At 32.1% G+C, this 24,968-nt stretch overlaps 3 protein-coding genes and 1 non-coding gene across 4 annotated transcripts; 3 read left to right on the top strand and 1 right to left on the bottom strand.

Annotated features, from left to right (window-relative positions):
- The first annotated feature begins 969 nt into the window (after nucleotides 1–969).
- LOC25493441 (protein UNUSUAL FLORAL ORGANS) lies at nucleotides 970–2,927 on the top strand. Its single transcript, XM_013601936.3, has one exon. It carries the CDS (start codon nucleotides 1,405–1,407, stop codon nucleotides 2,737–2,739), a length of 1,335 nt encoding a protein of 444 aa, XP_013457390.1. The 5' UTR covers nucleotides 970–1,404; the 3' UTR covers nucleotides 2,740–2,927.
- Nucleotides 2,928–11,938: 9,011 nt separating this feature from the next.
- Nucleotides 11,939–14,910, top strand: LOC25493439 (uncharacterized). Its single transcript, XM_024781517.2, has 8 exons — nucleotides 11,939–12,276; nucleotides 12,470–12,642; nucleotides 13,003–13,096; nucleotides 13,324–13,434; nucleotides 13,545–13,634; nucleotides 14,019–14,104; nucleotides 14,242–14,306; nucleotides 14,443–14,910. Exons 1-8 carry the CDS (start codon nucleotides 11,980–11,982, stop codon nucleotides 14,547–14,549), a joined length of 1,023 nt encoding a protein of 340 aa, XP_024637285.1. The 5' UTR covers nucleotides 11,939–11,979; the 3' UTR covers nucleotides 14,550–14,910.
- Nucleotides 14,911–15,801: 891 nt separating this feature from the next.
- On the top strand, nucleotides 15,802–15,873 carry TRNAG-UCC (transfer RNA glycine (anticodon UCC)). The gene has a single exon. It is a non-coding gene; the product is annotated as a tRNA-Gly (tRNA).
- A 432-nt stretch (nucleotides 15,874–16,305) lies between these two features.
- On the bottom strand, nucleotides 16,306–21,553 carry LOC25493437 (UDP-D-xylose:L-fucose alpha-1,3-D-xylosyltransferase MGP4). The gene is made up of 4 exons (XM_013601933.3): nucleotides 20,867–21,553; nucleotides 20,180–20,341; nucleotides 17,189–17,404; nucleotides 16,306–16,914 (listed from the first exon to the last, which is right to left on the bottom strand). The coding sequence occupies exons 1-4, from the start codon at nucleotides 21,350–21,352 to the stop codon at nucleotides 16,705–16,707; spliced, it is 1,074 nt and encodes a 357-aa protein (XP_013457387.1). The 5' UTR covers nucleotides 21,353–21,553; the 3' UTR covers nucleotides 16,306–16,704.
- Between the last annotated feature and the right edge of the window lie 3,415 nt (nucleotides 21,554–24,968).

Below are 24,968 nucleotides of genomic sequence, written 5' to 3'. Positions count from 1 at the left end.
TTTTAACCAACTTATCTAGAATAAGACAACATCACACTCCTCAAGTCAAAAGTTCACATTGTTCCGAAGTTTTTTTTTTTTTTTCCAAATAGATCAAATAACAATAGATCTCTAGTTATAACTTTAAAGCATTGCATATATAAACATTATTTTTATATATAATTCTTTAGTTTATTCTAATCAATATGATATGATATGCAGGAGAATTTTCTTTAGTATTTTATCATTTTAGTTCAATTTTAATAATTTATGTTTTATTTTCTATTTAGATTCTTGGTCCATTAGGGTTTTTATTTTCCTATTTAAACTTAACAGTTGTACTTTAAGAGTCAACTTTTATTCATTCAACCATATTTTAGAGAATTTTCTCAATTTCTAATGGATTCCGAAACCCTATTTTCACAAGTTTGTCGCTTGCAAATTTGTTTATTTTCAATCTAGGTTTAACGTTTGTTAGCATATGCTTATGACTGTTTCACAATATCAAAATCAATCTCTTACACTTGAATTATATATATATATATATATATATATATCGAATTAACAATTGAATTATTATGTATCCTCCAAAAAAAATTTGAATTATTATGTATAATATTTTTGGCAAAGTTATTATATATAATATAAAGGGCCTATATTTTTCCACTAGCACTAGCACTAGCATTCCCATGTAGCATATAGTTGAGTTGCACTTTGATCAATTGCACATGTCTTTCTCTTCTGCAAACATGTCCTTCCTTCCCAACCTCGGCTTTGACAAAACAACACTGAAATGATAGATGCATTCATCAGAAATAATCACTTCCTCTTTCTTTATTCTCACCTCCTCAACTACCAAAAACAAACCATGAGCAAGAAAGCATTAATAAGGAAATTAAAACTTTTTCTATTATATAAAGAAATAACACAAGGCTCATTTCATTTCTACTTCACTCTTGTTGTCTATTGTTTGTTGTTATTATATATACAGTTGTCCCCACCCAATTCATTGCCACTTTCTAACTCACGTCCTTTGTTCCATTTATGGTTATGCTGCATTCACACCTAAAATCTTCTTCAAAATCTTCCTATATCTACCCCCCCCTTTCTCCAATATCTCCTCCAAATCCCACTGAAAATGAGGAACAGAATCAACCATCTCCTCCCAGGTGATTTTTAGCAATCACCACCAACTATCCTTCCAAAACCTAGCTACCTTTTTCACCCTTTCCCCTCTTAGGTGCTTCCCTAAAAGCGTTCTTTTCCACAAACATTTCACTTCCTTTTCTTTTTCACCAAAAACAACCAACAATCTATAACCTTTCCTTTATCATTAAAGCCAACCCTAGCTATCATATATCTTAAATGTTCCACTATTTCCTCTAATAATAAGAAAGAACCATATACAAATTTATATTTATATTTATGGAAGGTTTTCACCCATCTATGAATATGAGTATGAATATGAATATGAGCATGAGCATGAACCCTTCTTTTTCTTACACTTTCCCTATCACTGCTACTGCTTCTGGTGTTAGCACCAACATAACTACTGCTCCTTACACCACTACTTCTACTACTCCATGGATGAACAGCAGAATATGGAGTAAGCTTCCACAGAGACTACTTGATCGCATCATAGCTTTCCTTCCTCCACCAGCTTTCTTCCGTGCACGTTCTGTCTGCAAGAGATTCTACTCTCTTCTCTTTTCCAACTCTTTCCTTGAATTATACCTTCAAGTTTCACCTCGTTTCCACTGGTTCATCTTCTTCAAACACAAAACCAGATCAAAAACTCACATCTACAAAAACAGTAACAACATCACTGATAGTACTTCCTTTGAAGGCTACCTCTTTGATCCTAATGAAATGACGTGGTACCGTATTTCATTTGCTTTAATCCCTTCTGGTTTCTCACCATCTTCTTCATCCTCAGGTTTAGTCTGTTTTGTTTCTGATGAATCTGGTCCAAAAACAATGCTTTTAAGCAACCCTTTACTTGGTTCTATAGCTCAGTTACCACCAACTTTGCGTCCAAGACTCTTTCCTTCCATTGGCTTAACCATCACTCCATCTTCCATTGATGTTACTGTTGCTGGTGATGACATGATATCACCTTATGCAGTTAAAAACTTAACATCTGAAAGCTTTCACATTGATGCAAGTGGGTTTTATTCCATTTGGGGAACAACCTCTTCATTACCAAGACTCTGTAGTCTTGAATCTGGTAGAATGGTATATTCAAATGGAAAATTTTACTGCATGAATTGCAGTCCTTTTAGTGTTTTAGCTTATGATGTAGCAACAAACGCTTGGTTCAAAATTCAAGCACCTATGAGAAGGTTTTTAAGGTCACCTAACCTTGTTGAATGCAAAGGGAAACTCTTACTTGTTGCCGCTGTTGAAAAGAGTAAGCTGAATGTGCCTAAAAGTTTGAGGGTTTGGTGTTTACAAGGTTGTGGAAGTGTTTGGGTTGAAAGTGAGAGAATGCCACAACAACTTTATGTTCAGTTTGCTGAAATGGAAAATGGGAATGGATTTGAGTGTGTTGGGAATGGTGAGTTTATTGTGATTATGATTAAAGGAAGTGATAAGGGTTTGGTTTATGATATTGGAAGGAAGAGATGGCAGTGGATTCCACCTTGTCCTTATGCTGGTTATGATGGGTTTGAGTTGCATGGTTTTGCTTATGAGCCTAGGTTGGCTACACCTGTTATTGCTTTACTTGATCAATTGGCTATGCCACTTCCACAGTTTTAATTCATGGATGCTTAAAATATTGGAGAATTAATTGGTTGGTTGGTTTATATCAATGTATAATGTATAATTATGATGGTATGATATAAGTATGGTAATATTAATATATATGAATGAATGACTTATAAACCTAGCTAGCTAGTCATGAAAAGTGCATCTTCAGTGTAATACTCCGTTAACTTGTAGTAGTAATGATCCGTTTAATAACTTAAATTGTTCCTCTTTTGTGGTTTGGAATTTAAATGGAATCATAATTGTAGTCCCCATTTGCAGTTATCTATCTCCATATATATATATATATATATATATATATATATATATATATATATATTTGCACTGTAGGTTGTAGGCGTAGTAATTTACACTCAATCAGATTTGAGAAAAATAAGATGATTGTATACGGAAATGGATTGCTTTGGACATTCTAGATCTAACACCTTATTAACTACCGGTAACATTTTTATTGAATAAAACCCATGTCACTTTTACACTTTAAAAATGGATCCCACATAAGTTTTATGTGAGTTTCATTCAATAAAAAAATGAGTACTTAAAATAAGGTTAAAATGCACTTTTGGCTCCAAAGTTTCTAAAAGTTGAAATTTTAACCTACTATTTTGGAAATAGCACTTTTGGCCCCCTAAGTTTTAGCTCCTTTGCAAAACCATGATCCCCTTGATTTTGACTCGGTGAAAGCTGACATGTTGCGTTTTTTTTTTTGTGCCACGCTCGATATTGTTAAAATTTAAATTTTGCCAACACTTATTATTAGAGTTAAAATTAATAAAAACCCATAAAAGGTGAGATTTCTCACGTGCCCGTTCCATTCCATATTAAAAACCGTAGAAACCAAAATCCAACTGGGAATTAGGGTTAAGTCCAAACTTTAAATCTCAATCGGAAGACTTTCCTACATTGCGGCACTGAGCAGCATCTTCGAATCGGAAGAATTCGCAACCCTTACCTTCGCTTATGTCTTCTTCGCATCTTTGACTTTCGCATCAAATTTCTTCGCAACTCTGACCTTCGTGTTTGCTTTTGTTTTTCCCTTTGGAGACTGTTTCGTCATCTTCTTCAATTAACCTTGCTGGTTCGATAAAGATGAGAGTGAAATTTGGAGTTTGGACTTAACCCTAATTCCCAATTGGATTTTGGTTTCTACGGTTTCTAATATGGAATGGAAGGGTCATGTGAGAAATCTCACCTTTTATGGGTTTTTGTTTTAATTTTAATTCTTTCTTTTTTTTTGACAAAATTTTAATTTTAATAATATCCAACATGACACAAAAAAAAAAAACACGACATGTTAACTTTGACCAAGTCAAAATCAAGGGGGCCATGGTTTTGCAAAGGAGCTATAACTTGGAGGGCCAAAAGTGTTATTTTCGAAATAAGGGAATCAAAATTGCAACTTTTGAAAATTTAAGGGATCAAAAGTACATTTTAACCTTCAAATAAAATGTTTTCTTTCTCGTGTATACCCATGAGATAGTAAAATATGATCTATAACCATTCAAACTAGTTTATAATTAGAACCATTCAAACTATTTAAATTTCTCATGTATTTCTCTCTCTTAGTTAACGGTGAGATCACAACTCTACTTGGACTACAATTGATAATTTATTAACTATCACACTTCTTAAGTTTAAAGGAGATACTTTTATTTTTTTTTCAACAAACTTATACTCAATTTTTTCTTCGAATAAACTACTCAACATAGTATTTCTCAAAGAATATTTACGACCCAGGGAGGTGGACTTTTTTGAATTACATGTTAAGTAGGTTTGACTTTGGTACTAAGTTGCGGACCTAGATTTGTGCATCTGTTTTCTTCAAGAGCCTGTATGTCTTGGTGAATATGAGCTCTACCCATGAGATTAATATCTAAAGGGGTCTCAAATAAGGAGACAAGTTAGCTCCATTCCTTTTGGTGGTGGAGGGCCTTATTACTATTTTTTACTATCTAAATGCATTTATTACTATTTTTAATTCATGCTATCTCTGCTTTTAATTATAAGATTTTTTTTTAAGGAAATTTGTTTGCCCTTAAAAATAAGATTCTTTGAACAATACTACTTTGTTTATTACTATTTTTTTCCCAAATATATATCTTATCAATACTACAAACTATTAAAATAAAGAGTAATTTGGTAACAATATCAATTTTATTTATTAATTTCACATTATTCATTTTTATTTTTATTTTTCGTTAGATAGACAAAATTACAAATAACTATTGAAACTCATACACACTACTGGATGAGTTGGGATTTGAATCTCGATCATGTCGTCTGATTGACAATTTCGACATTTGTTTTGGGCGATTTATTCAACCCATGCATTCTTTTTGGCAGGGCGGCGTTTTTTTCTTCACAATAAGACCTGGACGATTATCCCTACGGTATTAACCATTCGGTTATCTTAGAAAAGGGTTTTGATAATCCATAGTTCAATCATGCTTTAAATAAATCGAACTAAGCACCCCAATTTAAATTATATCATTAAAATAAAATTAATCAGTGGTTTAAAACTCTCATTAAATCCCATTAATTTTTTTTGGTTACATAAATCCCATTAATTTGAATACATTCAAATCTATATTTTTTTTTTGTTGCCTTTTTATTCCTTTTTCGTTTGAAATTTTGCGTAATTTTCTCGGACTTTATCGTAATTGATTTTCTCTGTTAGAGAAAAAGCAAAAAAACAAAAATGTCCAATGCCAACTTGATTTTCTTTGTATCTCTTTTTTGACATTTGATTTGGAATAAAATACAGTCAATAGTTATACGTATTATTTATTAGATTTTGGAAGGATCGATTTAAGGAAATAATTAGAATAAATATAATATTTTGATTTTTTTTAATATTTTGATTTTTGGTAGATAGGCGAGATGGCAAAGCCATCATAAACTCATTCGTGGAGGTACCGGGGTTCGAACTCCGGTCATGACGTCCAGCCTAACAATTTCGACATTTTTTGCCAGTTGAGCTAGGAGTTATGAGACATAATATTTTGAATTTTAAATGGTGTAAAAAGTAATAATATTTTTCCACAATTTTTCTATATTTGGATGCGATATCTTTCCTGATCTAATAATAATTACCATATATTTTATTTATGTTATAAATATTGTTATAAGTGGATTATTTTGATTGTCCTTTTATTTATTTATTTGTGTCTATAAATAAAATTCACATTGTATAGAAATACACATTTGAAGTGCTATTTTCTTCTCTTTTCTCTCATTCTCCTTCTTCTCTACTATTCTTTTTGGAGTTAGCATTCCGATTCTTCAAAAAGTAGGTCTTAGTACATCCAAAATTCGACCCGATAGGTAATTAGTAACTCTTCTTCTCTTTTCTCTCTTTCTCCTTTTTTTTTATGTTAACTTTCTGGTTCATACGAACGATACATAAGTAAACTCTTGACAAAAAATCCACTAGAAATTAAACTCGATTCAATCAAACCATTCGTTTTTTAAGAGGAACGAACTCCATCATTTGTTTCTTCAACTCTACTATTTTAATATATTATAATTTCATAACAATTTATTAGATAAGTTGGTTCTCGTAATATTATGAATATTTTTTTTTGGGCGTTGTGGTGCATGTATATTGTAAATTCTCTTGTTAATTATCATTTACATTGTATTAGCCAAAAAAAGAAAAACATAGTTTACATTCCTAAAAAAAAAAAAAAATTTACATTGTTAATGAATATGCCTTCACTAAAAAATTCGTACAATATTGATTAAACATTTAGTGAATTTTGTATTAATATTCTTTCATTTTAAATTTTTGTAATCACATTTACATCTAAACCTTAAATACTAAGCCCTAAACCTTCTCTAAAATAAACTAAACCCTAAACCTACTCTATTACTGAATTCTTTGCTTTTCATAACTTTTCCATTTAAGCATTCTTTTGTGGCGCGAATGAAAGAAAACGTGACACTCAAACTATTGATCCATATATAATACTTTCTTTTCTGTTCTCTTCTCAATTCAGTAACCTCACTCTTCAGTGCCTATATACTTCGATTGTGGCAAGTAACACACTCTCACTCTCTTTTTTCTCTCTCCTTTTTGTTGCGTGACAAAGGTCTATTTAGTTTTTAATCAGTTGTTTTTATTGCTTCTTGCTGATGGATTCTTGATACTTGTTCTTGTTGTTCTTGATTGATCATTGAGTTTGTTTATATGTGAATTGATGCATTGCATGACTTGTGAATTTATGTAAAATCAAATTTTGATGTGGTTATTCGGAATTGAAGGTCTTTGTTAAAAAAGTTTGATATTTCATGAATCATAGTATAATTCTGAGTAAATTCTGAGTACTTCTCAAACAAAATGGAAGATGGTAAGCAAGTTGCCAACATCGCGACCGAGAGATGGAAAACGAAAGAGTTTCGGAAAAGGATTGTGATGAACGTGTAAGAAACATGCCTACACAAAAATATGATTTGAATTGTGCATTTTCTTTTAGTTTATGTGTAACAGATTGTGTTAAGCATAAGTCCAAATGTTGAAATCTTTTTGTTTTCTATTTGAGCACTTACAAGACTCAATATCTTTGTCAGTGACAATATTTACGATATGAATTTTTCAAAATAGCGTTTCTTGATTCCTTTATGAATTTCAGCTAGTGGCATTGAGCTCTTCTTTCAAATTTGTTTCCTCTTTACTCTTTTTGGAAGTTAACTCTCTTTTATTTTATTGAGTTTTTCCTTGGCTATTTTATGATAACTACTTTCTTTGTGGTTAAATTTTTTCCTTTAGCACCTTTTCCTTTTATTGCAAGGAATATAAGCATGTTAGTGTCTATCATTGATCTTGTATAAGTACTAATAATTGAACTCCTTTTATAGTTAAAAACTTCTAATTCTTTATGTTTATAACTTTTATGAAGCTGTTCAATATTCTGACATGATCTATCATTTGTTTAAATGTAATATAATTGGTGCAGCGCGAACAGAATAATGAAGAGTGGTGGTGCTTCCAATAAAAAATATACTTTACCTGAGCTTGTTCAAATTGTTGAAAGATATGAGGAGAAAGCGAATGCTTCTGCTAAAACTGAGGTATCCTTCTTGTACTTCTTTGGATTAGGAACTTTGCTTGTCTCTGTAAGTAGATCAGGACCCTAGCTTTATTGCGAGATCTTCAAAGAATCAACTTTTATCTTGCAAAAAAAGTATTAGATTTCTTACTATTTTGAGTATTTTTCAGAACAAAACTGAAGCTAAAACTACTTTCGTCGATACAAAGTGTTTTTCATAATTATACTAGCTTCTGCTTTATATAAAATTTATAAACATAACTTTGAAAACAATAGTAAGTAAATATATTTACAGGACGAGTATATGCGTACCGTGACTGCGAGGGTAAAGTCGATTGAAGCACATCGACAGGCTGCTGAAGCTAAAAATTTGATCAGTAACCCTTCTCCCTCAGGTGACTTATCCTCTTCTCTACATGTTGAAACAATTTAAGTATGTTTTCTATAATTCCATGGTCATGGAAACTTTTCAAACCTCAAAATATTAAGCATTGTGTATTTACCATAAACAAGAATATATAGTTTCCCCCCTCTTCCTAATGCATAACTTCCTTATTTGCAATACCAATTTTTTTGTCTCCTAAGTTCTCATGTTTTCAAGCTTCCAAATGTTGTTCTTAATGAGTTTGGATAAATATTTATTTCTTGATATATAAAATTTTCATGCCACAATATTTCAATTTTCATGCAACTTTCTGACCATCTCTTTAGGCTGATGATCATTGCAGCCATATTTCATATCTGCAATATTTCCAACTTCTTCGAGTTTCTTTTCTAGTTTCCAACCAAGTTTTATGGAGTCAATATCAAATTTTCCTGTTCAACTGATTCATTTGTAAGAAACTTAAGGCTTAAGTAAACTTTAGTTTGAAGGGAAGTGCTTGAATATATGATTAAATGTCTTACAATATCAACTTTTTATCTAAAAATATTTTAAGAGTATTTTAGGAATTAGAATTGGTTTTCATTAATCGGTTGATCCTGATATGTTTCGCTAGTAATGCTAATTGCTAAGGTACTTTTTAATCTAAACAAGGATTCTACAATAGTGCGAGAGAAACATTTTTGAAATAATAAAATTTCCACTAGTAATTTTAGAAGCTTCTAATTTCTAAAAAACAACCTTAGTTCTGATCATTCTATTTCTTGAAGCAGGAACAGATGCAAATAACGATTGGCGGGAGGTTGTTTATAAAAAGGTAATTATTAAAATTGTTCCCAAAATTTTACATGATTTGTAAAATTTACTGAAGTGCACCATAAAGGATTCATACTGTGTATATTGGTTAAATTATGTTCCTGAATCCAATAACTAGACTGAAAGTGGATGAAGCATGCTTTAGGTATCTTTGGTCCCATGCAGGTAACTCAGTAGCTGAGCTAACAGACAATGAGTTTTAAGGAGAACAAAGGTTCAAACCTAAGAAACTAACATAACAACTAACTTACTAGCATTTGTCTATCCAAAAAAAAAAATTAAATGAAAAAAATTAAATAACCATTAACTTACTATTAATGTTGTTTGAGTTCGGATTGTTATGTTCATTGGTTCTACAGTAATTAACAATAGTTAGCAATCATGTTGTGTTACTTTCTTATTGCAGCTTCAATTTCTGAAAGAAAATTTTTACTCTGCAATCCAGCCAAATTACCAAAATCTTTGTACAGTGCTTCAGGTTAGTGAATTTTTCAATCAATTTATGATCCTAGAAAACTCTGATTTGCATATTGTCCTTCTTGATTTTAGTACTAATTTTTCCTATTCATATTAAACTTCTTCAGGCTGACCCTTCTACTCAAGTCTTAAGCTCAATAGAATTGGAAACATATAGATACCATAAGAGTGAAATAGAAAAGATTTTGTCACTCTTTGAACTGAGTAAAAGCCAGATCACTGCTGATATAAAGAATCGTACAATAAAAGCACATCGTTATTTACTAAGCCTTCCAAGGACTTCCGAGCAGCCCAACAACCAACAGTCGCCTCATGTGCAATTAAAGCAACAGTTTTTTGGCCCGTCGAATTCTACACTTTCTCATCCGGTAATATTCAAAATGAAACTATCACCATTTACCGCAATTATTAGAAACAAAGAAACATCATTTAACAACAAATTTCTTGGCAGAACAATATGTATCTTCAAGATCACGGAGTTGCAATGCCAATTGGGAGTTCACAACGTGGTATTATGAATCAATCGTCGATCGTAACAGGTAACCATTAGTTCACTCTTTTTTGTAGATTATTAAATGGTCTTCTATATCTTCTAGCAAACATTTAGTTACTATGTATTTCAATCTTAGGCACCGACAATGCTGTACAACAACAGACAAACGTTGCATTCAAAGAATCTTGTGCAAGCATCAACGCTCCAAGGATTTCAGCAACTGAACAATTTGGGGCAAGCACCAGCACTGAGAAGATTTCACCCTTGATTAAAGAAAACAATAACCAAAATCAAGTTTCTCAAAAGCCTACTCTCGGTTCTGAAGAGCAAAATCCTGCAATTCAGCGAATGCTTAACGTGGTAGGCCTATAAAACTTGTGTCAGATCTTTATTTGTTTTTTCCTTGACTTGTAAGAGATGAGTGCTGATACATAGTAAATTCTATGAATCTAAATTATTTTCAGCTGACATCCATTTCGCCTGAAGCACTGAGTCAAGGAGTTGGTGGTATTAAAGAGGTGGTCCGTTTGAATGATGAAATTCCAGGGGCAGAATTGTTAAATCAAATGCCAGAGATGGTTGATGAACTAGGACTACCAACCTTTACTATTCCCGAAGGTGTGGACCTGTCACTAAAGTGTTTAATTTACATTTGACATTGATGCATGTTCATCAGCAAGATTCTGACTTGTAATGATTTACTCCCACAGCATGGAAAATGCCTCACAGCTTTGTTGCAACCACCTATGATATTCCCATGCATGATGCTTTCAATCAGTTCGCTGACTCTGCAGAAGCTGACTTGAATTCATCCACAATGAAAGGAAAATGCCCTCAAACTGTGGTAATCTTTTTTTTTCTTCCTACCATTCAAATCTACTAGAAGAGTATACCGTTATCTTGTTACAAGAATTTTACTGACACATTGTTAACTCTAGCAGAAAAATCAGAACATTTTAGCAGAAATAAAAGACATAAACAATCAATTGTTCGACTGTGAGGTGGTTATCGCTGAACAGGAAAATGTTGAAAGTGCAGTTGGATTACTTCTTAAAATCATGTACAATGCAGTGACTATGAATCAGGACCTTGTATCTCACTTGACATATGATAAAAAGGTGAATGGTTTTATATTCTGTTTTGAACTATTCACATTAATTATTTTGATTTTTATCTCATAGGCTATGTATATTTGTTCTTCAGTCATTGATCAAACCGTTGTGGTTGCTTATTCCTCCAAGTTATCCGTCTTCCTCTCTTGTTATTCTAGACGAATTGCCGTTGGAAGTCAGGTTAGAGAAATTATGCATTTAGTTATGATTGTATACTTTAAGACTATTTGTGAACAATAATAATTAGAAGCTGCTCTGAGTGTATAATTTACTACCTACTAGACAACCATAAAATTTCATGTTAAGAAAACTCTATGCAACTCCCATTGGATATAGACATAGTAATCAATTTATTATACTTGATAGATGATGGATTATATTTGATTTGCAATATATAGTTGTTGACCTTAACTTGTGTTTAATAATTTGAATGACATGCAGTGAGGACCTGAGAGCTCTATTTGAAAGAGCAAAAGCAAAGCTGAGATTTAATCTTGAAAGCATGAACGAAACATGGTTGATTAAGGATATAACAAGAGCATGGGAAAGTTGTGTTAAAGATGCAATTCTTGATTATGAACAGACATTTGATGCATTTGATTGGGAAAGTTGCTGAAATCAAATTTCACGTATTTAGGTTCGAATGTTGAGTTAAATTGTTTGTAAAAATGAATTTATAATGCAAGGATGACACTATTCATGCTGTAATTACTGTTTATGTCGCATCATCACTCATCATCCCAAGCAATATTATAATCACGCTAATAACTCTCTTTCAATTATTGATTAAACTTGACATTTTGATTGAATAAAATGACTTATACAATAGTCCGGGTCCCACTCCAAAAGATCAGACCAAATATCAATTCAGCTGTTTCTCCTTAGTTCCTCTATCTATCTATAATGACAACAACAACAACATCAAATGTTGTTCTCAAGCTTCCAAATTTATCACATAACACTGTCTCTGTCTCTGTCTCTGTCTCTGTCGGGTTCCTCTGTCCTAAGCCCCTTCATCTGTCATCGCTTCATTCCAATTTCAGAACCAAACTAAAGTTGCCATCTTTTTCCATTTCTAGACCAACCCATTTCAAGGTTTCACAAAATTCAATCACAACCACTGAAGAATCACTCTCTAATGACTTGCTCATTGTGGGTCCCGGTGTTCTTGGTCGCTTGGTAGCTCAAAAATGGCGACATGTACGTACTCTTTTCATCTTCTTTCTTTTATTGTCACTTATTTTTCTGCTTATGCAAATAAATAAGCATTTATGAATTAACATAAAAGTTTATTTATTTGCATAAGCTATTTTTCATAAGCCAATCCAAACGGTCCCTTAATGGCATTCTGATTATTCATGAATAAGTAAGTGACTTGTGCATATGCATGTAGGAAATTCCGGGTTGTGAAGTTTATGGACAGACAATGACCACTGATCATCACAATGAGTTGATTCAAATGGGTATTAATCCATCTTTGAAATGGACTGAAGCTACTCACAAATTTCCAAATGTCTTATATTGTGCTCCACCTTCCCGAACCAAAGACTATGCTGATAATGTTAGGTAATAAATCTTAGGATTAATTTAATTAATTTTTACTATTTAGAAATGTTTTAATGAAGGTTTATCTTGTCAAACTTTTTGGTTTAAAAGTGGTGTGCGATGAACGAATTTGATACAAAACTTGTTGTGTGAAAGGATGTAATATTAATTGAATGCTCCACTTTTGATTGTTGACATCGATTTTTAGTAGTATTGAAATGGTTGGTTAGATCAACTTGGATGTTCTAAGGCTATTTCATTTATATGATTTAGTTAAATAAAAACTATGTTAAAATGGTGAAAGGAAAATTTGCAGTTGAGTAGTATTAGTTGCTACTTTCTATTTGCCTTCTTATGAGTTGTGAATTTTCGACAAATCAGGCTAGCTGCATTAAGCTGGAATGGTGGAGGTTCTTTCATATTTACTTCAAGTAGTGCTCCATATGATTGTAATGATAATGGACCGTGTGATGAGGTGTGTCATACATCCAAATTATCCTATTATTTTGTTTGTTTTGATTTAAATTCAAGAGATGATGATATTCCAGTCTACATTGATTTCTTTTCCAAATGATAGCATAATTCGAAGATTGTTTTAGTTTTTTAACTTGTGCAATTGAATTACTTCTATTCATATGCATCTTGTTCACATTTATCACCTTAAGGGGTCAAATTCGCCTAATTGGATATATTTCATTTTAGGATACTCCATCTGTACCAATTGGAAGAAGCCCCAGGGTTGACATCCTTCTAAATGCTGAAAATGTGGTACTCGAGTTTGGCGGTTGTGTTCTAAGATTGGCAGGGCTTTATATATCCTTTATAGGATTCAAATTATTACAATTGATAGAAATTTTTCTTTATCTGAGTGATCATTGTTTTTGTGCTTTTATTATGTTATGGTAACCCTTGACCAATTCCACAAAGCAGATAGAGGTGCACACAATTATTACTTAGAAAAAGGCATTGTTGATAGTCGTCCTGATCACATCCTGAATCTTATACATTATGAGGTCAGAATGGCATTTCATCTCAAGCTAATTCTTTTATTTACTTTTCTTGTTTTTCCTATAATTTGTGTTTTATACTGTTGAACTATCAAAGTTTATTCTATGATAAAGATAGCCTGAGAAATATGGTGGGTGTGTTAATAATTTCCGATTAAAATATCAGCCCCTGATATTTTCAGGAAATTGGTACATGACAACCAGAAAGAGATTATATCCACCAATTGTTTATGATGTTTTATTTGACGCTGAGGTGCATTTTACATCCATTGGACACTCCTTTCATATTTTTTCCATCACTGTGTTTTCTTGAATGTATTTCTATTCATTTATTAATGATGATTATGATGGGGTTAATATGGTGCTCATTTTAATATGCTTTCACACCAGGATGCAGCCTCCCTCTTAGTTGCAATCTTGAAGAAAAAAATCCGTAAACAGATTTTCCTGGGTTGTGATAATCATCCTCTGTCTAGGTTAGGTGCTCTCTCTTTATGTTGTCTAATTGCTATTTATTTTTGCAGTATTTCTATTTAAACTGCAGGTGTCGATTTAACATATTGTTCTGATTTGTTTCTCTGTAAAGGAATCTTACATTGTCACATTTTTGCAGACAAGAAATGATGGATCTGGTTAATAGAAGTGGTAAATTCAGTAAAAAGTTTGATAAGTTCAATGGTAAGTTTATATTTCTTAGTGAAACATACATCTTGAACTTATACTGTCATTACTTCATTGTGAGTTGAGTTGATCTTTGTGGTAGAAATACGTATGATTCTGAGATCATTGTTGCATTTTATCTTTACTTTTCCAGTGACTGATGGCCCTCTTGGTAAGAGATTAAACAACACAAGAACTCGACAGGAAGTCGGCTGGGAGCCTCAGTACCCTAGTTTTGCTCATTTTCTCGCGAGCATGTGACAGATTCCTAAGTGCATCTTTGCTGTTGGCTCTAATTAATGTGGAAGGAACAATAGAGAGATATATTAGGGAATGCTTGCTGCAGACAGAAAGTTAATGCGTGCCTGAAATCTGAACTTTGTATATTTTCCTATTTCTTCATTTGGTATTGTGTACATGGATGATCAGTTGCTCAATTGTCGTAAAAATGCATAAATTCCAAAGTAATCAAATGGAGTTGTTTAATATTTTCTTGAAAATAGTAGTTTTAAATGCCACTATCTTTCTGTAGTTGAATTATCAATCAAGAATGTAACAAATGTACCTTAGCTTTGAACATGAAGGCACTCCATTTTTAATTTTGTTTTTTGTGCGTGATTAAGTTTCTTGTATGCTAGCCAACTTGCATGAAATTGCACTCCCTTGATTGATACATGCATGGTGAGAGTTCATTTCTCAGCCTGTATAGTATAAACACAATTATTTTATTTGTAGATTCATTCTCAAATCTGTGCAAGAGGAATCAATAAAGCAGGGGGTGCTCATAAACCCACTCTCATAAGTCATACTCATAGGGCCATAGAGGAATTGTCAACTTCCTAAGGGATTCATTTTTCTAGCATAATGAGTCTGCTATTGACGTTTATTTATGAAAATGAACTGTTAGACTCGGACTAAATTTAGCTCAACTTGCCTAAACTGTTGTTTTTTTGTTAACTTTGAGAGGCGCTGCCAACATTATACAAATATGAATGAAAGAATGTGATTCGACAATTTTCATCCAAGTTATATTTGTATTCTGCCAAATAACTGGTTCAAACCATATAAAAATTTGATACATCAATTCTTGCAATTCATTACAAAAATTGTTCGTAAAAAATACCATCACGGATAAAATTTAATGTTCCTGAAATGACCGACTCCTTTACTGTAATTAGGAGATATGGATTGCAGATTTTCAGTATATACAAAATGAATTTCATATGTGGTCTGTGCTAGCAACTCTAGTAGTAATGTATATGTCATTGGAGTCTTGTCTTGCCCCTCGTATAAGAGATGATGATTTCTTTCTCTGTTTTTTTTTTTTTTTTAATAAAGTGAGATTTCTGCTCCTCCTCTATAAAGTGCATATAGTCTATTCTATATTATTTGATACAATGATACGGGCACAAGTATTTCAATGCCATCAAAATATTGACCTAAGAAAAAAGTTAGTGGTGTCTGCTATATCAATTGATTATATTTGTATGCAGACAGAATCCATCAACAAGATGCGTTTGTAGTCCAACGGTTAGGATAATTGCCTTCCAAGCAATAGACCCGGGTTCGACTCCCGGCAAACGCATTCACAACATTTTTTAAATGTCGTACTGTGCATTTTTGGCGTTTATTGTTTTTTTTTTTAATTGGTTTCATTTTTTCTTTTGTTTTTGTCATTCTGGCTTTATTTAGTACTCTGAACTTTTTTACTTGTCGTTTTCAACATTCAAAGCATCATTGTTTATTATTTTTCCAATACAACCCCTTATGTATGTTTTTACCTTAAAAGGATAAATAGGTAAAATGAAATAAATATTGTTAAGAGTATCATTTAAAAGACAAATAATTTTCAAATAACTAACAAATGTATTGTATTAGTTTTTTCTTGACATGTGTAAATAACGTAAAAACAACCACTATGAAGGAACACAAGGAGTACAATGTAATATCTAATTAGTATTCAAAATTAACTGTCACAAATAATTTTCATAAATATATGCTGATTGAATTTTTCATATAAAATAAAAATATTTCATAAATACTTGTCAAAGATAAATGTTTATTATATATGCTACAGAAATCGTGTAGATCATCAGGTACAACTCTAAGAACCAAATAAAATCAACCCTTTTCTTCTCTGGGCCCTTAAATATAAATGTATCCATAACCCATTTCTAACCACCTTTTTTCATCATAAAATTCAAAACAACACACATTTCTCTCCCCAGCCCATAATTCATCCAATCCAACCATGTGTGTTGACAGCAACAGTTGAAATATCTTCAGAAACATCTTCAGAAAGCATCCACCAAGCAAGCAAGGATGAACAATTTGGCAGAAATCATATTCTGAATCCAGATGCTTGAGCCTTGAGGGACCAAATTAAGCTGATGACAAACTTGTAACAATGATTAAGTCATAATCTACCTAAAGGCGACTCCTGTTTATGTTCATCCACCAACCATAGACCATAGTCACGAAATCGCTTTATCTTCTTTTCAAAACCAACTATATAGTTGTTATGGATAATTACATGCTTTCCTTTAGTTTCCTTAACCCATGTTTTGTTCTTGAAATATAATCCGCCTGTAGGGAATGCCGACTGTGGAAGCAAGTACATATCAACCTGTAATCGGAAAAATCAAGAAAATGAAGGATTTAAATTGAAGGTTATAATGGCATGCACTTTGTTCATTCATTTATTAGAATTCAGAAACAATATCCTATAATTGATCTCCAGCCTATGGTGGCATGCGCTGCGCTACTTCATCAGAAACAAAAATCCTATTCGATCATCAAAATGCTCTAAAAGATTATCTTAAGACAAGTCTTGTATATTGGTATAACTAATTCTGTGGATGCCATACAAACTACATGGAAATAATAAAACTGCAACATACCCCTTTAGCATTCTTCATTAAAGCCCAGTTAAAAGCAGGTTGATCATTAGATTTCTTGGTTCTAGACCATGGCTCAATCTGAAGCTCCTCCATCCACTTTTTCAAAATTAGCTTTGCTCCATCGGTAGGTCGAAGGAAAATCATGCAACTACATATATAAGGCCGCCCCTTTTTTCCTGGTGGTGGTAAATCGTGTGAATGGTTCAATGGTTTGATCTGGTCTCACAAAGAAATAGAAAAATGTCAACTATAAAAGAACTAGAATAGAATCACAATAGAACTGCAGGAAATATCCAGAATAAGAAAATAAAAAACTGAGCCTGATTTACTAGAACTGGAACTTGTGGATGCACCTTCTGGTACATTACCACGTCCCTAAGTTTGTAATGTAATCTTCTTTATTATCACAGGAATATGTTTATATTATTTTTCTAATGATAGAAAAGAAAATCTGTTGGGATTATAGAATAAAGGGAAATTTAAGTAGTTAACTAGTTATGAGTTGCTAGAGAAGTTAGTTAGTTGAGGTTGTTATAGAGAGTATGTGTATAAATAAGAGAACACAAAGGATAGAGATCATCTTTGAATATTGTTATTGTTAATAGAGTATTCTCTGTTGTGAATGGGAAACCCTTGCAGGAGAGATTATCTCCCACTCTATCCTATTTCTTAAATAACATGTTCTTTCTTTGATATTCAAATATTGGGTTCCTAACAATTGGTCCAACCCAGTGGCGGAGCCACTCCGCCACTCTTATGTGAGGGGATTCAAATGAATCCCCTGGATTTAAATCTTTACACCTTTAAATCTACTTTTTCACATGTTGAACCCCCTCAATATTTCCCAATGAACCTGTTTTTTCATTCTGTACCATTAAAACGTGGTGCAATGTTACTTTGTTTTAGTTAATTGTGCTATCATGACATATTATTGTTATTATTATTAGAACAAAAATGAGGGATCCCATGTCATGTTAATTTGTTGCTTGTTAAAAGTAATATATCCAATAGGCTGGCACATCATTTGATTGTATCTTCGAAAAGTTATTACATATATACATGATTTTGGTTAAAGATTTTATATTAATTTGATAAGCTTGCTTTAAAATTTAAATAATAATATGACATTGCTTATACTTAAAATTATAAATTTTTTACTAATAAAATTAAATTGATATGATTATAAACGACGAAACAATTGCCGATGTCAATTGGTCTAAAAGTTTATTCACATCTTGTAATAACCTAAGTTTAACTCATGTTACCACTTACCATTGTAAGAACTTTGTTGGTGGATAATTTGTAAGTACATTGGTAGTGCTCTCTTGATCATGATGAGTTGGTGGTACTCACAACTCACTTAAACTTTTTTTTTTTGTTGAAGAAGCTAAACTAACCCCCTCAAATTGGCACCAGAGGGAATCGAACCTGAGACCTTGAGGAGGAGCACACTCCCAGATCCCAAGCCAATACCACTAGGCAACTCACTTAAACTGTCTTTTCTGCTATGCAGATTGTGACGATTGGGTTGTGTAGTAATCAAATAGGAGATGAAACAAATGTAGAATATATACATACACTTTTCTTTATCTTTAATACAATATAATTTATTCAATATACATTAATTTTATTGCATATTATTAATTAAAGTTCAAAAGTTTGTAGTACCAAAAAAAAAATCTAAAAGTTTGAACCCCCTGACACAGGGTCCTGGCAACACCACTGGTCCGACCTGCCGAATTCATCAACAACTCATAACTACATTAACTACTCTGATTTCCCTTTATTCTATAATCCTAACAAAATCTCGGGCTTAGAACATCTTTAATTCCAAAAAATAAAAAATAAAAAAGGATCAGGAGGACAAGGAGAAGACTGATATCATTGAACTTCAAAATGCCCATCAAGTACTGTCATGGATCTCATGAAGTTTCCTCTGCATGGTTGATGCATAGATTCACATAATGGAGCTTATGTAAAGGTACAACCCACTGATGGACTAAAACATTTGAGCACGGTAAACATCAGTACATCACATATTTATCTACTCCCTCCGTCCCTAATTATAAAACCCTATTAGAAGACAAATTAGTAATATGTGTATAAAGTGCCAAAGGTTCTTAAAAATAGGGACTGAGGGAGTATGTGCTAGTTATAAGTCAACATAAACGATGGATAGGACGATAAAGCGAGAGCAGCCCTCCTAAGTTATTTTCAATCTTTTGACCCAACAAAATTGTAAGATGATAAAGCAGATATACTGCATCATACATTTTTACATTACACTTGCTGACACAGAAAACCCAGTATTACACTTGCTGACACAAAATAATTTATAAGTTTTATGTAGAAAAAGTTACTTTTTAAACTTTCAATGTGTTGAATGCATCATTCCCAAGACAAAATTTCCTCTTTAGATTTCTTAACAAGTGCCCTTAGTGCCCTAAGGGCACTTGTTATTGTTAGCATTTCCCTTAATATTTTTATAAAGGTTTTCAACCAAGAGAGGGCTTAAGTTATTGAGTGAAGCCAAAATAAAATTTATCCAATAATAAGGTCAATGTAAAACGTGTAGGTAGAACTTCACTTCCAACTGATAGAACCACTCCGAATTCATTACAAACCTGATACTTTATTAGAAAGAATAAGGAAAGTATCCCCTAAATACAGCTACAAACTTCCATAACTTTAAGGTTTGCTCCTCCCTATCCCAAAGGCCCATAATTTCTCTCAAAATTCCTAAATAACTTTCTTCTCTTCTATTATCTATATAAATTGTAATATCCTACCTTTTCTAACTCCGCAGACTACTAACTAGCCGACTGAACTAACTAATATAATATGGTTATCAAACATAATTATATAATACACTCACATGGTAAAAGCATCAATGTAGACAACAAGTTTCTAGGATTGATGTATGTAGCTTGGAGTTATAATATAATAATCGAAATGAAGCATAAAAGAAAATGAAATTAACTGAGTACTTACTGCTGTCATATCATCTGTAAAATACACATCATGGTTCCCTTGCAGATATGGAAACGGATCACCTAACCAAACCATGTCAACATCATTGTACATTACGCTGTATCCAAGCTCCAAAATCTTCAGAAGATGGCTTGGCCTCCTGGCTGTAAAGTTGAAGAAACCCTGTAAAAACAAGTGATGTAGCCAAATTATAAGTTGATATATCATACATGAATCTCAAAATAATTCAAGAACCAAGTCCTAAATCAAATGAAGAAATAAAAGAAGTCGGCTATTTAAAGTTGATAAAAAAACATATCTGACTACACTAAGTTTAGGTAGTGATTCACAAGAACAAATCGGAATTCCTCATAATGATGAATCGAGATTTACCTCCAAAATAAATACATACTAGAGATTCGTATAGATTCAGTTTAATCATGTATTGAATCAAAATACAACTCGCATGTATGGTAATATATTGATAACTATGGTCACATTATTTTTATTTTTATTTTGAAAACTCGGTATCTATTGTCACATTCTTAAGCAAGAACAAGTAAGCAATGTAACTAACAAAACAGATATTCAACAAACAAAACAAAACAAAAAAAATAAAAAAAATATCAACCTTTAATACTTTAAGACTATAAAAACATAAGAAAGTTCAATGCAATAAAATGAGAGGATTTGCTGTGACCGAAAAACCTGAGAACCAAACTTATGAGAAGCTTCGAGATCAAGCACAGGAGGAATAAGAACAGCATGACCAGGCCAAAGTTGATTAACTTTATAAAGTGAAGGATAATCTTCAGCAATAACAAGAACCATATCATGACGCTTATGCATAGCAATACTAATCAACCAGTTATTAAGAAAAGGTAAATAAGGTTGGCTAACAATACAAACAATCACAGTCCCATTTTTAGCCACAAAGGTGAGTGCTTCATCCAATGTATAACGACCCCATTTGGAAACTTCAGGGTTTGAAGTAAAAATGAGTTTTTGAGGCATTCCTACCCAAGGAGAGAAAACACCGAGTACTATGATGAGGGATAATAGTGAAAGGAGAATTGCGGGGCTGAAAATTGAAAGGGGTTTTTTGGGATTTGTTGAAGAAGGTTGTGAAGATGGAAATGGATTTGAAAATTGGAATGGGTTGTGGAGTGATCTTTGGTGTAGAAACCCTGACATTTTGGAATGTTGGGGATTGAGATCTAGTGATGAAGATGAAAGGGGACAAGATTTGAACTTTGATGTGAATTTTAGGGATTTGAGAATTGAGAATTGAGATTGGGTGGTTTGGTTTTCCCGGGAGGGAATAACGGTGATGCTCCGGTGCGAAGAAGTGATGGAATGTTCGTTTTTGGTTGCTTAGAGACGACGACGTTTTGCTCTGAAAGGGGAAAAGTATAAGTGACTTAATTTAAACCATCAGATTGATCGAAGGGTTGTAAATTTATACATTTCATTGTTAATTTCATGATTTAGAATATAAAAAAATGGTTAAATTGTATTTTTGATTCCTTAACTATTTAGGTAGTATCGCTTTGGTACTCTAATTAAAATTCGATTTATTTTTGATCCTTTAACTTCTTTCTGTTACACATTTTGGTCATTTATGTTAGTTTTAAATAAAAAACATTAGCTTTTCTTCATCTTCTTTTCCTCTTTTTCATTTTCATATGATCTCCATCAACCTTCAACAACAAGAATCCCATAAAAAATTTCATAAGAAAATGAAGAAAACCTGAGGTTTTTGAATTAAAACTAACGGAAATGACCAAAATGTGTAACGGGAAGAAGTTAAGGAACCAAAATAAATCAAATTTTAGTTAATGGACCAAAGCGATACTACCTAAATAGTTAAGGGACCAAAAATACAATTTAGCCTAAAAAAATAGATAATTTTTGAGAGGTACATTTTATGAGATTTAATTCAGTAATTTTTTCAACTCTCTTAGGTGACGAAGTACAACATGTGAATAAAATGATCATTTCAAATATGATGATATTGTATTAGATGTGTGATAACATTAAATAGAATAAGATAAACCATGATAATTTGACCCCAAAAAAAATATAAACCATGATAATATTAGAGACTAGAGAGAGTTAAGGTAAACAAATACGCCCTCTAATCCTTTTTAATTGTCATATTTTGACTTTTTACATAAATTAAGACAACAAATATTTTACTACTTTTGATGCAACAATTTATCTTTTTTCTATAATAACCTTAATCATTTAATATCTCATTACATATATTTCTCTCTCTACAACAAATATCCAAGGGTAATATAGGTAAACAACATTTAATGATGTATTGGACTTTGAAAATGACAGTGAATTAGAAACAAAATTTTTATACAAAAGTGACAATTATAAAGGAACGGAAGGAGTAGTCAAAATGATGGTGGAAATCATGTTTAGGTGGTTTAGACATGGATAGAGAAGTGATCAGATCAGCTAGAGAATAATCTGATTACTAGAGACATAGGAAGACGTAGAAAAACTATGAGAGAAACTATTATGATTATGTTTGGTAAAAAAAATAAAAATAGCGAGCGACTGATAAACTAGTTTATAACATGCGAGCTTATCGTAGATGGTTAGAAAACTAGCTTAGTAACTGATAGCGGATAAACTATTTGATTAGATTCGTAGTGTTTAGTAATAAAATTAATATTTTAATTTTTTGAATTAATATTTCAGTAATGAAATTGAGATAAATAATGATAAACTATAAACTACTTAAATGAATTTATAAAAATTGCTATAAACTAGTAAAAATAACTTGAGAAATTGACAATTATTAAACATATCTTTTTTAATTAATTTAGACTATCTTAATTGGGAGGGTCTTAACTATTTAAGATCTGATACCTGTTAGGGGGTTGAAATCCTCTCCATTTGTTATCATAAATGAAGACTGCAATTAGGAAAGAGATAGACACAAAAAATATGTGGTAGGTCCTACCATTAAATAGGTTCCAGCATCATTAATTATTTTCAAGATTTTGTGTCTATATCTCTCCAAATGAAATAAATGGAGAAGAGATTAAATGGAGATGATCTTAACTCCCTATTAGGTACCTCCAATGGGGAGAATCTTTTTCAGGGTCTTACAAGACCCAGGGTCTTACGTAAGACACCCACTTTGAAGCAAGACCCGCACTCTTTTAATATTAAAAAAAAATAAAAAATATAACGATATAAAATTGTTGATAGTTGATTGGTGGATCCCTAAGAACTTTGTGTGAGATCTGGGTTGGAGTGATTAAGTGCTTTTTAAGTACTACTATTAAAAAATTATAAATGAGTCACCTACACGTGTCACCCATTTAAGAACCCAAAAATGAATGTCTCAGTTGTGGATACTTTTATAAAGAAGTGTAGATTTTAAACATGAAAAAAGAAGATATGCTACAAAACGAAGAACACGACAAATCAACTCCAATTATACGGTGTTTAACTATAAAGAGAAATGATATTTGTACAATTATTTTGTGACAACTTTTTGACAACTTTCTCTCTCATACTCACATATACAAATATCATTGCTCAATTGTAAAACAGTTTTTATTTTAAAACATAACAAACTGAGGTGGCATTTACAATGGGAAGGTCTAATCCTTTCCCATTTCCCACCATGGGAAAGGTCACATTTTACCTACACATGGCATTGCAATAAGTTGCTACATATTTTGTTTGGTTTTTGGTTTGAATTACATATCCCTTTTAGAAAACATTACTTTGCACACCACCACCACCTTATGCATCGCATTTGTTTTCATTTTTTTTTTTTGTTGTTTTATTTTCATTTTGGCAAACAAGCCATATTTTTTTTTAATGTTTTAGTTTTTACATAGGCTTTGAGGAACAACCATTTTAAATATTTTTTTGCTTTTGATTTTTGATTTTTTTTTTCCGTTTAGTTTTATTTGTTTTTTTTAATGATTTTTAGGATTAAATGTTTAAGAAAAAAAACTAGCAACAGACCGTGATCCGTACGGATTAAACGTCAAAGCGCGAATTATGCGTCAAATTATTCTATTATAAATTCTCTTATTATTATTTTTAAGATACATACGAAAATCAATTTACTTAATTAATTAGCGATTGATGGTTGTAACATGTATAAATTGTACGACAATATTGTCTACTGACTATTATTTTTTAAATCAAGAGTTTTTAATTTTATTTTACAATTTTTTATCAATATTAAAAATTCAATAACAATAGGCCAATTGTTCATATATTGTGTTTATAGCCCATTAAATAAAATAACATTAAACCTATGTAATGTGGGGTCACAAATTTTATACAGTTTTTAAAACCAAAAAGTTAACTAGGTTTCAGGTAATCCATCTCAACCATTCATTATTTTTATTAATATATCAATGATCAAGAATAATTTTTCCCACGGTGGAAAAGGATTATACCTTCCTATGATAAATGCCACCACAAACTAAACCCAAGAGACAAGACAAAAACTATGATTCTCTTATCCTCACTAAACACACCACAACTTTTTTCATATGCAAGTTATTTAAATATCAAAAATAGCATTTCCTCGTGTACCAACAGCAAGATTGAATCTCTCGTTGCAAATTTGGAATGGCGCCAAATTTTCCCTTCGTTAAGATTAAACAAAGCGAACCTTAGAAATAAAATCATAGATTCGCACGTCAATCTAGTATGTGTAAGAGTCCTTGAAGTACCCGAAGTCACACTGAACAACAAGGTATTTCTCGAACCCTAGCTTTTTCTTCCAAATTGTTTCTCGTTGCAATCGAACACGCCTTTG

This window comes from Medicago truncatula, chromosome 4, assembly GCF_003473485.1.
Source record: "Medicago truncatula cultivar Jemalong A17 chromosome 4, MtrunA17r5.0-ANR, whole genome shotgun sequence".
Lineage (NCBI taxonomy): Eukaryota > Viridiplantae > Streptophyta > Magnoliopsida > Fabales > Fabaceae > Medicago > Medicago truncatula.
The sequence above is the reverse complement of the archived record's forward strand: the minus strand, read 5'-3'. Positions and strand labels throughout refer to the sequence as shown.